We start from the raw sequence: 17,124 nt of genomic DNA on the forward strand, positions 1-17,124 counted from the left end.
CCGGCCGGCGGGTTTATTATCGCCGGTTCAACTCTAGAGTTAACGTCGCCGCTCGACGGTCTTCCGGTCGGGGGTTTTATAGTCGCCGGTTCGACTCTAGAGTTTAACGTCGCCGCTCTACGGTCTTCCGGCCAGGGGGTTTATAGTAGCCGGTTCGACTCTTGAGTTTAACGTCGCCGCTCGACGGTCTTCCGGCTGGGAGGTTTATAGTCGCCGGTTCGACTTTAGAATTTAACGTCGTCGCTTGACGGTCTTCCGGGCGGGGGGTTTATAGTCGCCGGTTTGAATCTGGAGTTTAACGTTGCCGCTCGACGGTCTTCCGGCCGAGGGGTTTATAGTCGCCGGTTCGACTCTGGAGTTTAACGTCGCCGCTCGATGGTCTTCCGGCCGGGGGGTTTATTGTCGTCGGTTCGACTCTAGTGTTTAACGTCGCCGTTCGAAGGTCTTCCGGCCGGGGGGTTTATAGTCGCCGGGTACACTCTAGAGTTTAACGTCCCCGCTCGACGGTCTTCCGGCCGAGGGGTTTATAGTCGCCGGTTCGACTCTGGAGTTTAACGTCGCCGCTCGACGGTCTTCCGGGCGGGGGATTTATAGTCGTCGGTTCGACTTGAGGGGGAGGCATGTGATCCGGTGGTAAGGACGCGGTACCCTCGTTGACGGGAGGTCAATGGTAAGAGGGTTAACCCCAAGGTCGTGTCGATCGGACAGAGGTCGTGCCGAGCTAAGCGGCGGACCAACCGTGCACCTGGCCGGCCGGACATCCGGCCAAGGGTCTCCCGGGCCGGACGAAAGACATCCCGACCTGGGGTCGGGTTTCCGATGCTCAAGGAAAAAGTGTCTATGGGCCGGGCGGACAGGCCGCTCGGCCGAGCCGCAGGACTATAAGGCGCAATTCCATCCGAGCACATGAGCAGGGCTTCCCGGAGGCCACGAGCGCCGAGCGGCTGGTCCGCTCGGCCCGGGAATAGGTAAGAGCGCTAGGAGACAAAAAGGACAACTGGTAACTTTGTCCTCGAGACGCCTACCACCGACAAACAGCATGGTCGGTGGCCGGAGCGGACAGAGTATCATATGGTGGAAGCTTCCACCGTCACATCTGGGATATGCTCGGACGATTGCGGAATGACGTCAGACATGCTTTTCTGACACAACCCTACTGAGGTATGTTGGGGGAAGCGTGCACTCATCGAGAAGCGTGTCCGCACTTCCCCGGGGTCCTATATAAGGATCCCTAGACTTCGACGAAGGTATGAAATCTTGATCACTGTAGTCACAGTAGCGTTACTTTGCTCTTCTTCTTCGCTGCCTGACTTAAGCGTCGGAGAGTCGTCGCCGGGAAACCTCTCCCGACTCGGCTTCTTTGCAGGTCCGCCGGAGGTCCACATCACCAGTGGAGACAGCGGAGAGCACCACGTCCCCAGCGTCCATCGACTCAGCGCTCGGACAGGATCAGTCACCATCCAAGATATTTATAAAAGTTTCTCCATTCGCAGTGTTGTCAATCCTAAGATATACGACTAAACAGAACCATGACAATACATATTTTTTATATAAAAAATAATCAAAATTTTTTTTTATAAGTCTTAAAATTATTTTCAATATAAAAAGAAAAATTAATATTAACATAATTTATTTATTTTTTTATAGATTCATCCAAATTAGTTACTAAAGGTCCATATTAGTAATTAAATAGTAAGATGTTATATACTAGAACCACCCTGATTTCCTATATAACACACCAAAAAAAAATTCTGTCAGTTGAGTTTTCAGTAAAAAAAAAAAAAAATTATATTGATGAATGAGAGAGTGCAATGATTTAATTAGATTTATAGGAATAAATTTGATAAAACAGCATACGCGGTGCTTGACTAATTCAATCTGATAAGAAAGGAACATCGGTGCAATTTTAGGTGAGACAGAAATGATTATGAACTGAGAGACATGATGCGAGTAGCAGGGAAGAGAAAGGCTCTTAATTGGGGGAACAGAAGAAACATGTCACCCACGATTGATCGACGTAAGTAGCAGGGAAGAGAAAGGTTCTTGATTGGGGGAGCAGAAGAAGCATGTCACCCCTCGATATATCGATCGACCAATCAAGCATCTCAAAACTAATAGATGATGGAACTCACCAATCCGAGGCTCGACCAATTGGGTGGCAGACAATGATGCTCGCAGGCCAAGTTCTCTGTTTCACACATCATTTTAATTTTAATGTGCTCCAGCTGCAATGGAACTTGACCAGCATCAGGCATCAGCATCAGCATCAGCATCAGCATCAGCATCAGTGTTGTTTAATTATTTAATAAATGGCCGGTGCGAAGACCAGAAGTTTAGACCATACACTTGAGGAACACATGATGGGTAGCCCGGACTTTCTAGTGTGGCCGTCTGTTCGCTGCTTCGTGAACTGCGGCCAAGGTCATCAAAATATGAACGTCAAACTGACTTCATTCACAGGAGCGACAGACAGATCAGACTGACTGGCTCATATGCTTCGATTCATTCAACTGAGAATCAACATTCCTGATATAATTCATGGAAGCCAATTTGTAGTTCCTGCGGGACAGACTAATTTGTAGCTAGGATGGTTATTGTACAAGGTGTTACCATCAAGAGATTTAGAGGTAAATTCCTAACGATAAAATGTTTATCAGGTTTATGTCCTCCCATGTAATGGTAATTATTTAAAAGGTAAAAAAAATCACTCATATTTAATTTATCTTTTTATAAATGATTATGAAATCGATCGTGTTTGACACCCGGAGTCAGCGCATGCATGATCTTTTATCATCATGGAAACCAATTTGTTATCCCATGGTTGACATAGTTGGTGTTTATATGAGAGATTACTTCAATAGTTCTTACGGTCAATTCTCAACAAGTGTAAAATGTCTCGTTAAATGTCTGACTTTTCCCATGTAAAAATTATGGTTCTATAATAAATATCCTTTGTGATTTACCTTTTCCAGAAAGTGTGGAATCGTTTTGGAAGGGCTACTAAGGACTAAGGTGATAACTTCACATTTTGCTCTAATGGACATCAATTTGTTACCTTATGGATTTACATAGTTGGTAACTATATAGATATTTACTTTAATAAGTTTTAAAGTCAATCCTTGGAAGATGTAAAATGTATTATTGAATGTCTGACCTCACTCATGTAATGTCGCTGTGCTAGTATAAACAAATAGAATATATCTCTATTACTATAAGTAATAAGACCTTTTGAGATAATTAAAAAATAAATCTAACTATAAAGATTTAAATGTAAAGTATACGATATCATACTATTATAAATATATATAATTTTTTTTATTCCCAACTAAATATTCTTTATAATTTATGTCTTTATTTTATTATGAGGCTGATAATACTCGATGTCTGCTCGATTGACACCAATTTGTTGCCATTCTCCTGTTCATATTTCTGAAATTGACTATAAGATGCATGAAGACAATTGCATGTATATGCAGTAAATTAAATCTATTGAAAACTTGGTCGAGGATCCGGACCGCAATAAGCTTGTTGATTATAAATCAGGAGCGGTAAGCGTTCAAGTGTGTCAATTTTCTCAAATACAGAAGTTTTCTTTTAGATCCCAACGTTTATGGGATCTAAAGTCAAAATGGCTGATTAATCCAGAGGCCTAATGGATTAGGCCTCTCTCTCTCTCTATATATATATATAGTCTAAACTATGCAAATGAGAATCCATATCAGCAATATCCATCGAATGTATATCAGCAATATCCATCGAATGTATCGTAATTGAGCAAATTTCGTTTTCTTGTCACCATCACAGAGAAACGTGATGCAATGTAAAAATGACGACTATGGAATTTGTTTGCTAAGAAATAATTCATCAGTAGAATTTGTATATACATGTGTCGTCACTATCGTTGAGAAACAAGTTATAAGGATGCAATGCAATATGACTCACCGCCATGTAGATCAGTTTGTTTACTGAGGGAATTATATTTTAATTAATGAAAATTTCCTTTTTTAAAAAAAGTAGATATTATTCTTTTTATTAATGTTTGGGGTCGTTCAACTGGCGTACTTAATTTGATCAGTCCAACTAATTTGATTTGATCGGTCAAACTTATTGACTCAGTTGATTCAACTCTATTCGACTAGCTAACTAAATGTTAATTGATGCACGTGTTAATTATTTCATTTAGTTTGACTAGCCAACCTCTCGTACCTGTAAGATCAACCATCCCATCTAACTTGATCATCAAACTCAATTAGATTGATCGATTGATCTGCTTAATTAATTGACTTGTATCACATCAGAAGTGTTATTACTGGCTAATTTAATCAATCCAACCGATCTACTCACCCAAATGACTAATCTATTTGACTTGTTACCTCGCCTAGCTCGTTATACATCAATCTAGCCTACTTGAATTTGAATTGATGAAATATGAGATAAGCATGAGCTAATGGTTATGTTTTCCATTTCCTTTTTTTTTTTTTCAAAGATTGATGAAGAGGACATGATCTAGTCTTTAAAATCTCCACATAAAACACAAACCCTCTCCCCTCTAAAAACAAAAAACAAAAAAAAGAGGACAAACTACTATTCTTGCAATATAATTTTGAAACGATTTCAGACCCTTTTCGATAAGTAGGGCTCTGATCCATCCCTCAACCTAAGACAATTCAAACTCGGCCGACATTAACATGCGCACGGAATTGTTTAATTCACTTAATATGTGTTTGATACCGTGTCAAGTGCTTAAACTAACGCCTAATTGTACTAGATTATTGAATATGCACCATCCACAAGATTGAATTTCAAAGAATCGTACCATTGCCAGTACCACTGAAAATTAAAGTTGACAATCCATTCCAAATAGCCGAATAGGTTAAATCCAAGTCTGAAACTGTATGCTGCTAAGGCTCACTTCTACTCAAGCAACGGCGTCGATAACTTCCATTTTACCACAACCATGGGCGCAGCAACCTCGCTATAAGCGGTTTCAATAGGCACCACAAGAATATAGTATTAACTATACAAGGATTGCTATTTATTTATTATTATTATTTTGACATTAACTTATAGTATAATAAGGCCAGGTTAGGGTCGGTAGTATTCATCTGCATCATTATTTAGTTTCGTATCGATTTAATTAAATGCGTGGAGAATCGGTTAACAAATTGGCACCTTGTCAAACTACCTACATCAGCGAAATTATTGGAACGTACGCTTATTCTGTTATTCAGATTGAAGGCAACTCTGCTATTTTATTTGTATGGATCTTACATTAAATTCACATGTGAATCTCAAATTAGTTATTTATTTTATTTTTATAATTCTAAATTGTACTGAAAATCTATCAAGACACCACTAAATAATTATAGAAATTGGAATTCATATTTGTAACAACTAAGTGCCATCGTCAAATAGTTTACAACTAATATTAAGTGTAGCTAGCTAGAAATTTTGAATATCGGTTGATTTCATCTGGTTTTTCTGTCTAGGACGAGAATAATCTTAAAATATGTATTAATAGTTTGTTTAAGTTTAATTGTGATAAATAAAATAATATAATATATTTTATTTTAATTCTGCACCTGTGTTTTTTGTTTAACGCACAGGATTAGTTTTAAATTACTTTAATAATGGAAAATATTATTTTCACGAGTCTATGTTTCTATTCAATTAATTTTTCGTCTTTTGGTGTTTTTTCAAGTGCACTAATTTCTATTGAGGAACAGAGGAATGAGAAGTGCTATGCCACAATACACCAATAGGGGAACTTTAAAGCAAAAAAAAAAAAAAATAATAGGGCGGTCCAAATTATATATGTATATATATAATTTGTCCCTTCAATATAGTTATCGTGAAAATACCTTTAAATTACTACAATATATTTAAAATGAATTTAAAATTTATATTATGTAGAAGCTACTCAATAATTATTATAACATATAGAAATTACTTAGTAATTGTTGCAATGTGTTTACAATGAGTTTAGAATTTAAAATTTAAGGTTTAAAGCCTCTAAACACTTATATCGAAATACTTTTTGTGAGCATAGCCAACATAATTTAAACTTAATCAAAATCAATTTAAAACAGTTGTACAAACTATTATATAATTGCTACAATCCTAAATTCTAAATTCATCTTAAATACATCATAGTAACTACTGAATCTACACACTGTAACAACTACTTGATAAATTTTACAAGATATAAATCTTAAATTTTAAATTCTAAACTCATCTTAAATATATGGTAACACTTATCTGATAGTTTCTATATATTATAGTAATGATAACCTAGAATCAAAATGATATTTTTGAAATGGAATTATTGAGAGATATCTATTTATTTATTTATTTATTTTAATTTGAAAAAGGAATCTTCAATTTAGAACGTGTTTTGATTTTGCCTAAAATACTATACATAATAATAAGAAAGAATTTATTTATTTATTTATTATTTTTTTCTTATGTTTAATTTCACAGGTCATCATTGAAAATGACAAAAATTATGCCGGAGCTAATTTAGCTAATTTATTATTAACAGAGGCTATGTTTATTATTAATTCTCATAGGCGGTGGATTAGCCTTAAAGTATTTTTCAAAAGTGAAGACTTCAGGGGATTCTCTAACTTCAGAGGATTTATCAATATAAACTATTTGATTCCTTCGCTAGAAATAAATTTCGGACCATCCCGGTTATTACTCGCTATAAATGACTGAGACTCATCGTATGCTAACAAATATAGGACCATCTCTCTCTTCCTTCCCTATAAAAGCCATCTCTCTTCCTCCGTCCACCCCCATTAGTCCAACAACTATCGACTGGAACGTAGCGATGGACGACATGAATGCCGAGTACGACTTCTACTGGGAAACTAAGCGCTTCGTGGACTTCGAAGAGCTGGAGAGGTACACACACTCATCCAGGCCACCATCTCTGCTCCTTCATTCTTTCATCTGTCGATCGAGGTTCCTGAATTGGAGAAATGGTTTTGTCAACAAAATCGATCAGGATCTTTTTGCTTTTCTTGATTGTTCTTTTTCTTGATTTCTTCTTTAATTGGAATCGACCTGAGAGTATTGTTCTTTCGGATAAAGAAGAACAAAACGGCTCAATTATTTTCTATTTATGAACTACGACATCTGTGCAGTGACTCTGTTTCCGGGTTAACTTCTCTCTTGTTCTTATACAGCTGGGGACTTGAGGAGGCCGTGTCCGCTGGCTACTATGGTTCTAGTTCCCCTGATGGTGTCTCTTCGCCGACGCCGGCCAGGGAGCCGCCGCCGGCCACGGCGCCACCGCCGGCCAAGACCATTGCCATGGAGAGGAATCGCCGGAAGAAGCTGGACGATAAACTTTACGCGCTGCGAAGCATCGTCCCCAAAATCACCAAGGTAAAACCTCACCACTCGCCTGGTTGTTGTTTTTTTTTTTGTTTTCTCTCTTTTCTAATATCTGATCGTTAGTTACTTATCAATGTGAACGACTCAGATGAACAAGGCGTCCATCATAAAGGACGCGATAGATTACATTGTTCAGCTTCAAGAAGAAGAAAGGCAGATGGAAGCAGAGATATCGGAGCTTGAATCAAAACTCAAACAAGAGTTAACTTCGGTTGACGACGTTGCGCAATACGATAATCTGCGCCTCGTGCATAGAAAGAAGAAAAGAACTGCGTCTGCTCTAGTTTCACCCAACTCGCCGCCGATCCAAGTTGTGGATGTAACTAAACATGCTCTCCCCTTCCCCTTTTCTTTTTCATTACACTTTTTAGTTTCTGATCGTGAACAAAAAACAGAGACTTTCTCTAATTCAGCAAATGATTTGTTTTGGTGGCATCGCGTGCAGCTTAAAGTGACTGAAGTTGGGGAGAAAACCATGGTCATAAGCATCACCTGCAACAAGAAGAGAGACACCATGATCAAGCTGTGCGATCTATTCGAGTCTTTCAACATCAAGGTCATCACAGCCAACATCACCTGCGTTGCCGGCAGCCTCTTGCATACTCTGTTCATTCAGGTACTGTAAACTTCCTTCCTTCGACAATTTTAACATGTTAAAGTCGATAATTTTTTTTTATTAAAACTGGCCTTCAACCAACTGTGATGTGAGTGCTAGAAAGCTCTAGGAGTTCTCTCTTCAACAATGAAAAGCAACACCATGATTCCAGGGGGTTGGCCAATAACTCCCGGCCAAAGCCAATTCTCGTATTTCCATGTTAATATCATTTAACACATGACTCTTCTCGTCAATTAAAAAAAATATATTTTATATTTCATTTATGAGGAATACAACTTTGATCTATGTGTATATCTTTTTCTCATTAGCACGCGTAACATGCATCCACTGGACAAAAAGACTTGGTTATCCATGCTGTACCGCCATCATTCACATCAAAATTCTGAAGCTAAACTGGAAATTATCATAGCATTCTAGATCGACTTAAAAATCTGTATATGTGTATATAATTCAACGAAGATATTTGTGTGCAGAGTGACGAAATGGGGAGTGCTCAACTGAAGGACAAGATTGAGACTGCAATTACAAGAATTGATGGCTCATGGAGTACAACGAGTTCCTCGAGTTATTAACAACATGCATGGATTCAGCAAGGCTATTTTGGCCATATATGTGTTTGTTAAAAGTTTAAAAGGAAAATTGATCATAAAAAGGAAAATTGATCAATAAAACCGTCTTTTGTACAGCCTAAGCTTTCAATTCTGGGACTAGGCCGTTGTTTAGCAATTATAATAGTGTACTATGTGATGGAGATCAATACAACCTGACTTTTTGAATTTTAAAGGTCATAATTTTTAATTCAAAATTCGGAATCAAGCTTTGTCGATGGTTATGCATGGAGAATTTTTAATCGTACGAGGATTTAGTCCTCTACTAGTAACAGAGTTTTATTTTTTTAGAAAATCATGAGATTTCTTTGTCTTCTATTTTTTAGATTCTCCTCAATTTCGTTATCTCATCCATCTGAAAAATAATTACTATTCCATCATCACTCTATTTCGAATATATACGTAGACGTTTTCTGTAAGACCTCTTAGGTAGATCATATTTTGTAAGTGGATGTGAGAAAGTTCATTTAGCTTTACTTTAAAAAAAAAACAGAATAAAAGTTAGTGTCCTCATGGCAAACCCATCCTGTTTAACCTTGCATTGATATTAGGTTCCACAGATTACGACAATCAAATATGTAGAACAGATATCCTGTTTAACTTTTTTGCTCTTACTATGCTAATTGGAGATGACCGGTCCAATATTATCGAAGTTTTCTATTAACTACTAAAGTAATTAGGAAGCAGAGATGAATCGATATAGTGTTATATGTTTTTTAAACTCCCCAAATATAGTATGCCATACATGAGATTTAAATCTTTATTATCTAAAGAGTTCATCCCACTTTTTACCATCACTTCATAGCCTCAAGGGTATATCTTGTTTAATATTTTTTTTTACCAGGTATCTAAATCTTACAACCCAACTAATTCTAAGATAGACGATTCAATCTCATATTTTATCTATCAAGCAAATCCAAGAAGTGTGGTGGCTTCTGACGTAGTACCCCAACTTCACATGTAGTTCAATTGTAGTATGTGTGTTATATGTGAGTGATCCGAAGGGTAATTAGTGGGCATCACATGGATAAGAGAAGTTGGCGACTTTATTGAGATGGTGGTTCCAACAAAGGAAAAATCGAGTCTACCCCCGATTTCTTGGGTGCATCTCAACTTCTTTTCTTGGTTGCACCTCGACTTCTTGGGTGTACCTCGGCATCTTGGGCACATCTCGACTCCTCCACATCCCAACTCCTTGATCTCCCGTCTCCTTGGCGACTTGATTCGAAATGCAAGACCATTTTATGAAAAGTATAACTATTACATAAATCTTAGATTATTTCAAAAAAAAAAAAAAGGCAGTGGCGTGAATAAGTCTTCGATTATTTAAGAAATTAAATAATAATAATGTAAAGATCGGAACGAAAGGAAAAAGTCTGTCATCTCTCTATAAAAGATAGTGTTGGGGATCTTAGACCGGCTAGAAAGAGGGTTGAATATCGTTTACCCCTAATTGTTAACTTCCTACAAGGTTAGTTGCGTAGTGAAAATACAAACAATATAAATTAAAGGAAGTTAATCTAAAGACTATAAAGACAAGAAATTAAATAACACTACACGTTCATTTACGTGGTTCAAATATAAAGCTCCTACTCTACGACATGTCTGTAAGGTGGACGATCTCTATCTGTCGGTGGATGATTTCCTGACAAACTCTAGCTAACACTTCTTCTCGGTGGAGTTGAACATTTCACAAAGCTCTTTTCCTCTTTACAAGATGGAGATTTAGGTTTAGGAGGAAGAGAATATGCTTGGAAGTTTGAGGGAAATGACTTAGGAGTATTCAACAAGAACTAGTTACCTCCTTCATGCCCCAAATTTCCTTTAAATAGAGAGGAAAAGAGTTGATCTCATGTCAACTCATTTCCTGCACCAGTTGCCTAGTCCATACATCAATCGACAGGTATAGACGTTGGACATAGCCAATGGATCTCCACAGAATCCGTGATTCTGTTCAATGACTCTTTACTAGTTGATTGCTACAGTGTACCAGTCAACTGGCTACAGTACCAATCGATTGACAAGAGTGTACTAGTTGATTGGCTACAATATTAATCCATTGATTTTCACAACCATTGGGCACAGAAATATTCTGTGCCCTCGTGAATTTCGACCAGTCGATTGGCCTCAGTATCAGTCAACTGACCCCTACATTCACTCATATTTATCCTCTTCGGAGTCACTCTTGAAGCCTTCTTCCTCGGTCTTCATCCCTCAAATACACTCGAATCTGCGTCTCCTCTTTGTGCCATCTTTCACGTTACCTCAAGTCAGCTTCCCTCGGCTTACTCCTTTTCTCCTCATCCGATGGTCCCTCAGATGCACCATCATTCACTAATCTCAAGGACCCGAGCCATAAAATGTACTTTACCAAACTTGGTCGCACCAAGTTTCTCATGTGTGGTTCACTAAGTCCTATATGACTCAAACATACATATCAAACCTATGTGAAACCTAACTTAAACTCTTTGACACACATATCAAAAATATAATTGTACCCAATCAAACCTAGGTCGATTGCACTCACAGGTAGTCCTTTTTGGCATTCAAGTTATATACACACATACATCTAAACACTAATATTGCTCTTCTTTTTCGTTCTCTAACTTGAGCATCGGAGTGGGCGCGCCAAGGAACCCTCTGGCTGTCATTTTAACCTTTTTCTTCTTGTTTACCTTCGTCTAAGCTCATGGAACCACACCATTATTCTTGTTTCCATTCAGCGATAGGCGATTAAGTTGGCAACAAAACTAACTCACTGGTGATTCACCCATTGGTATTCGCGAACAAGATCAAATTGATATTGTCTGTAGGAAAAACTGAGTTAAAGACTTGAACTGGGACATTAAGATAGATGATGTTGGAAGATCTAATGTCATCGTCATGGCAACAGAGGATTTCGATAAATTGAAGTGACACCGACACACTAAAAGGTACCTTGTCTTACGGAAATGTCGTAGACTGCTTCTCCCATACTCATTGATAAGTCTGTCGCGAGAGAACATTTTATAGAATCTTCTAGTGAAATCTCTCATCGGGATTCTCCAAGACAAAAGGGTTCTTAATATGGTAGAACGAAAGCTCTTTGAGACCCTCCATTTTTGAGGGACATACTCCAAGATGATTTGCCAAGACACTTTCAGGTGTTGCAGATTGAAGAATATAATGATACTATATATTCCAAAGATCACATCTACAAATTTGAGAATGCTTCTTTGTTACATTACTGTATAGATTGCATCAAGTATCGAGTTTTCTTGATCATGCTCTCGGGATTGGGGCATAGATGGTTTAGTAGACTCCATATCTCTTCTATTCAAACGTTTGAAAAGTTTAAGGTTGTCTTCATGCAACATTTTGCAACTCGCCGAAGATACCAAAAAATATCACATGATTTGTTCGCCCTCAGGCAGAAATTCAAAGAACCCTTAAAAGAATATTTACAATAGTTTAATCGAGTGGTCATGGACTCTCCCTTAATTACTCCAGAAGCGTAAGTTAGTGCTTTCTCTCAAGACTTGATCGATGGAGATTTTTGATAGGACGTTTGCGTTTGGCTAGAGGGGGGGGGGGGGGGGGGGGGGAATAGCTTTTCTTTGATTTTCACCTACAACTTGTTAGTGGAAGCAAATAGAGTAGAATAGAAATAATGAAATACTAAGAAAACAATACTAACTCCTTGATTTACTTGGTCTCCACCTCCTTGAGGTGACTAATCCAAGACACACACCCACACGATCAAGTTTCACTAAGACTTTCTCCTTTTTGAAACAAAAGCGAAGGTGGAGAAACCTTTACACAATTGTCTCTTCCTTTTACAAGATGAGAGCTAAGTTTTGAAGGAGGAGATTGAAATTCTGGCAGCGTAGGAGTCACTTTTTGAGCACTTTTGTTAGCGCAGTAGTTCTTCTTTTTCTCCAAGATCCAAGAATTACCTTTATAGTTTTTCCCAACATCAGTCGACTGATATACACATTAGTCGACTGATGCGCTTTAATGACACTTAAGATTTGGTAAGATTTTCTGTCGTCACACTACAACGGTCACTTACCAGTTGATTGATACTCGATTGCAGTTCTGCCATCTGCCTTCTGTATGCTTTGTTTACCTGGTACCAGTCGACTGGTGTGGGTACCAGTCGACTGGTACCTTACAGCTTTAAGAATTACAGCAGCTTATAGTTTGAGATTTTACATCACTTTACACACTTAAATTATTTCCTTAGCTTAGACTTTATGCCTCCAAGCATCTTCCATCAGCCTTGCGCCCTTAGGATGCTTTTGTCTCCATGACTCCTCATCCTTGCGCTTGCCTTCAAGTGCTACCTTTGGCTTTGTCATGATAAGTTTCCTTTTGCCAAGAGGTCGCACCTCCGGGACTTTCCTTGCCAAGTCTTCATACTTGGTCTTTTCTTCGTATCTGCTTACTCAATATTTATGTTAGATCATAAGTAATGCCTAACTTAAATTTACTTTACCAAACATCAATAATGAGCAATGTCTAGAGCATAATTGCTCCAACAATCTCTCCCTTTTTTATGTTTGGCAAATTTGTTTAAGTTAGGTCTTAAAATATGCAACAACCATAAAACATAGTAATATGATAATATCCATGAAGCATAGGCATAACATGAATCGTAGGCATAATGATACATCTAACTTAAACCATCCACATAATGCTCCCCCTTTGACACACAACAAAAAGATAGAGAAAGTGTACTGCAATAAGAATCTAAACTCCCCCTTAAACCAAAATATCCTCCAAGAGCAAAAAGTATAGAAAGCAAAAAATTTCAAAACACACAGATAAGGCATATCCCACTACAACAAAATCGCACATAGACATCGGTTTTCCACCGGTGTCTATTTGATTTTCGACCGATGTCTATGAAGCCGATGTTAAAAGTCTGTCATTTTAGACATCGGGTTAAAACCGGTGTAGTATCACTTAACGACACCGGTCTTCGAATCGGTTATTAACCGGTGTAATATCACTTAACGACACCATTTCATCAACGGTGTAAAACCGATGTAATATTGTATGTTAATAACACCAGTTTTGGCAGCGGTAAATGACCGATGTAATATTACTTTATAACACCGGTTTTACATCGGTGGAAAACCGATGTAATATGTATATTTTTTAACAGCACAGATTTGATTTTAAAACCGACAATAACAAAAAAAAATACACAAATATTCACAAATTGTACAAATATTCTTCATTCAATAATATCCATAAAATACACAAATATTCATAAATTATATAAATAATCTTCTTACAACAATATCCATAAAATACCCAAACATTCTTTTTACATCAAAAGCTAGCTAATAGATATCAAAATCAAAGTATAACATTCTGTTAACACATCAAGGTACAACTGTCTCAAATGTAATCTAGCATGCATTCAACCCACTCGAACCGCACTTCATCAATTTCAACTCTGGAGTACTTGAGATTTGTAAACTGTAAAAACACATAAATAATATATTAGTAAATAAAGACAAAAAATCATAGTTGAAAAAGTAGTAAGAGCACCAGGTAACAAGATGACTAATTTGAATGCTTAAAAAGAGACCTATTCATCATTTATCTCAACCACATCAATGCTTACTTCAATGCTTGCAATAAGGATCTTCAGTGATTCACAAGGTATCAGAAAGTTGAATTTGCAGTTACAAATGAAGTAAAAGAATCATATTCAGCTGTCAAAAGATAACTAGGTCCATGCTCTTAGAGAGAACCATACAAAACAAAATGAAAGGTTTTGAACATAAAAAAAAAATGTTAGTCATGCCAAGACTGAGATCACTCATCTATCTATCATTTCAACCTAATAAATTAGTTACTTTGGTTTTACAAAGTCTCCCAATTGTGTAGGAAGATCACAGAAGAATATTCCTGATAAAAGTTAACTTTCTTTAGTAGAAACAACCAATAGCGCTATAACAAATCCAGGAACAGCAACCAACCATTAGTCACTAATATATGAAGAGATTGCAAATGGAAGTGAACTTAAAGAAACAAAAAGAGCAAATAAAAATCAACTAGACAGCAATGGATCCAACATAAAAAATTGTGCAAAAACTAATAAATAATACTAAGGGTTACAAATCACTCCTACACAATCAGCACGACACTTGCTTCCAACTAAGAGAGCCTATAATTAAACAATCAAAAGTGTACCAATAATTCTCCTTTCTGATAAATAGATGTAATAATAAATCAAAAGCATAGCATGTTGTGCTCATATAGCTAACAATAAAAGTGAAACAAAAAAATATAGCTCTTGGGAATTAACTGACACGTATGGTAAACATGACAACCAAATCAAAGATGAAGTGTGTGAAAAATACCTTTGGTTTCTCTTCCTCCTTTGGTTTCAGTAGCTCTTCCTTTGAAATAGCTTTCCCTGCAGAAAATAATTCAGTCACTCAGTAGTCAGAAACATGCAAATATAAAACTACAAAACCAGTAGAATCTGGGCTTCCAAATGTACATGAAAAAATTTCAAATTCAATGTTGTGTCGGAGAACTCAAACCTTTTGCATCACGATATACTGGTTCTGCACTTTTACCACTCAAACTAGGATCCAAGGATGCAAATCTGGGAACAAAAAACAAAGAATAGTGAACATATATACCAGTCGTGAAGGCATACTCAACCGATGTCGTATCCTTTTCCCAGTCCTTCCATCTGTGTATCTGCCCAAGAGAAGATTATCAATGCAAAGTGGATACTGTAACAGCTAAACTAAATCATCCTCAGGCAATGCTATGGAATTATTCAGAATGATACATAATGTAATCCACTACTCTGTCACTACAGATTCACCTTTGCTCTTCCAAGGACCATTATAAGAGCACTATTTACCACATGAAACTCAGCCAAAAAGAAGATCAGAATGTGCAACTGGTGCAAGCCTGTGGCAGTAATCAGTTGCTCCTTTTCCTACAAGTGATCGCAACTGAACATTTTAGTGAAAGCTTCTTAGATTTTGTTTACAATAGATTATTTTCAACCAAACAATCAGAGAATTGGAAGTTGCTGTGCACTACTCACTGGGGGGCATTCAACCACTGAATCACCAGCAGCTAAAATCCTGCGCTTCAGGTGTGACTTCGTTAGCACCAGCGTGAGCAGCCGCCTTTTATTTCTGCCAGTTGACTCTGCATCAGGGCGACATGGCAGCATAGAATCTGCAACTGCCTTTGGCACGCAGATTTTCGCGATCTGGTCCTGACTAAATGTCAACAGCAAGGAGATGAAGCCGAGAATCATCAACTCTGCGAAAACCACAATGGATCACAGAGTTACAGTAATTCATCTATTCCGGATACCATGCACGTCGAAAGAGTGCTCCAATTTAGGTATGAACTTTCTGGTTTTACCGGCTTTCACCTTCTCAAGAACTTAAAAAAGAGTTCTCTTTTGCCTCTTGATAAACCACTGACAACGAAGTCAAAGCAGATGTAACTGTCAGTCATATGAGAAAATGATGCTAATGCAGGACAAGATGGAGTAGCATAATTCCTTTGAAATGAAAAAGATAAGCCATTCAAGGATCTGAAGTATGAAATTATCAGGACAATTTCTCACTTGCAGCCCCAGACATTCCAGAAACTGAAAAATGATTAATCTTTAAGATATAAACTGAGAATTTATAAAACCATGCTTCCTCGTGAAACATGACTGATAACTCGTAAAGAAACCGCTTTCGCTTCATTTAATTTCTTGATGTTACTGATAACTCCCAAAGAAAAGCTAAAAGGTCCTGAACTATGGAATTTGTGAATTTTCAGGCCAGTTGCAATAGCGTCAACTAATTTAGGAAAACAATTTTTTGAAATTTTATTTAAACAGACAACATCTAACAAGGCCAAGACAAAAGAAAAGGTAAATATCACGCATTACTAGTACTAACCTCATTGTCAAAATAACAGATCTTAGCTACCAGTGAAATTCCTGATTATGTTTTTCCTGTGTATAGAAATACACATGATAAAAGTGTTAACTTCGAACACAATTTAGCAGCAAAAAACTGAATATTTACAGATAGCACAAGCTGAAATTCTAAACCATTTGTTCGGGAATGCATATAGGGAGGTACAAATACAATGATGATTTCATCAGGGGGAAAAAAATTGAAGCACACTTCTCCAAAAAGAAATGGCAATACAATATATAGATAGCAGACAATAAATAATCAAACAAAGTTCACAAACTTCTAGAGGTAAATTGGAACATACTAGTAACACAGAAATGAAGCATATTATAATTCAATTATAATCAATTTAAATATGTTTGATGGTGTTAGTCAATAGTTCCCCCGAATTATTTGATCTAGGACAACACCAACTTGTGCCACTATGGTAAATGCCAACATCCTCCGCATCTACACATCTGACGGGAGTAGAATGGAAGGGGCTCCCAAAATCTGAGCATTCACTAGCTTTAACTCAGAGCAAACAATATGAAGGCACATAATAGTGAAG

General features: G+C 37.4%; 1 protein-coding gene across 1 annotated transcript; it reads left to right on the top strand.

Annotated features, from left to right (window-relative positions):
• The first annotated feature begins 6,738 nt into the window (after window positions 1–6,738).
• On the top strand, window positions 6,739–8,800 carry LOC122000561 (transcription factor bHLH35-like). Its single transcript, XM_042554938.1, has 5 exons — window positions 6,739–6,906; window positions 7,191–7,392; window positions 7,490–7,720; window positions 7,847–8,017; window positions 8,491–8,800. The coding sequence occupies exons 1-5, from the start codon at window positions 6,833–6,835 to the stop codon at window positions 8,587–8,589; spliced, it is 777 nt and encodes a 258-aa protein (XP_042410872.1). The 5' UTR covers window positions 6,739–6,832; the 3' UTR covers window positions 8,590–8,800.
• Window positions 8,801–17,124: the final 8,324 nt, after the last annotated feature.

The sequence above is a fragment of the Zingiber officinale genome, chromosome 1A, assembly GCF_018446385.1.
Source record: "Zingiber officinale cultivar Zhangliang chromosome 1A, Zo_v1.1, whole genome shotgun sequence".
Taxonomy (NCBI): Eukaryota; Viridiplantae; Streptophyta; class Magnoliopsida; order Zingiberales; family Zingiberaceae; genus Zingiber; species Zingiber officinale.

Excerpts from the sequence above, each read along its gene's own strand:
- LOC122000561 (XM_042554938.1), top strand. The coding sequence starts at position 6,833 with ATGGACGACATGAATGCCGAGTACGACTTCTACTGGGAAACTAAGCGC. Across the intron at positions 7,393-7,489 it reads TCGTCCCCAAAATCACCAAG|ATGAACAAGGCGTCCATCAT; the intron begins GTAAAACCTCAC and ends TGAACGACTCAG. Across the intron at positions 7,721-7,846 it reads CGCCGATCCAAGTTGTGGAT|CTTAAAGTGACTGAAGTTGG; the intron begins GTAACTAAACAT and ends CATCGCGTGCAG.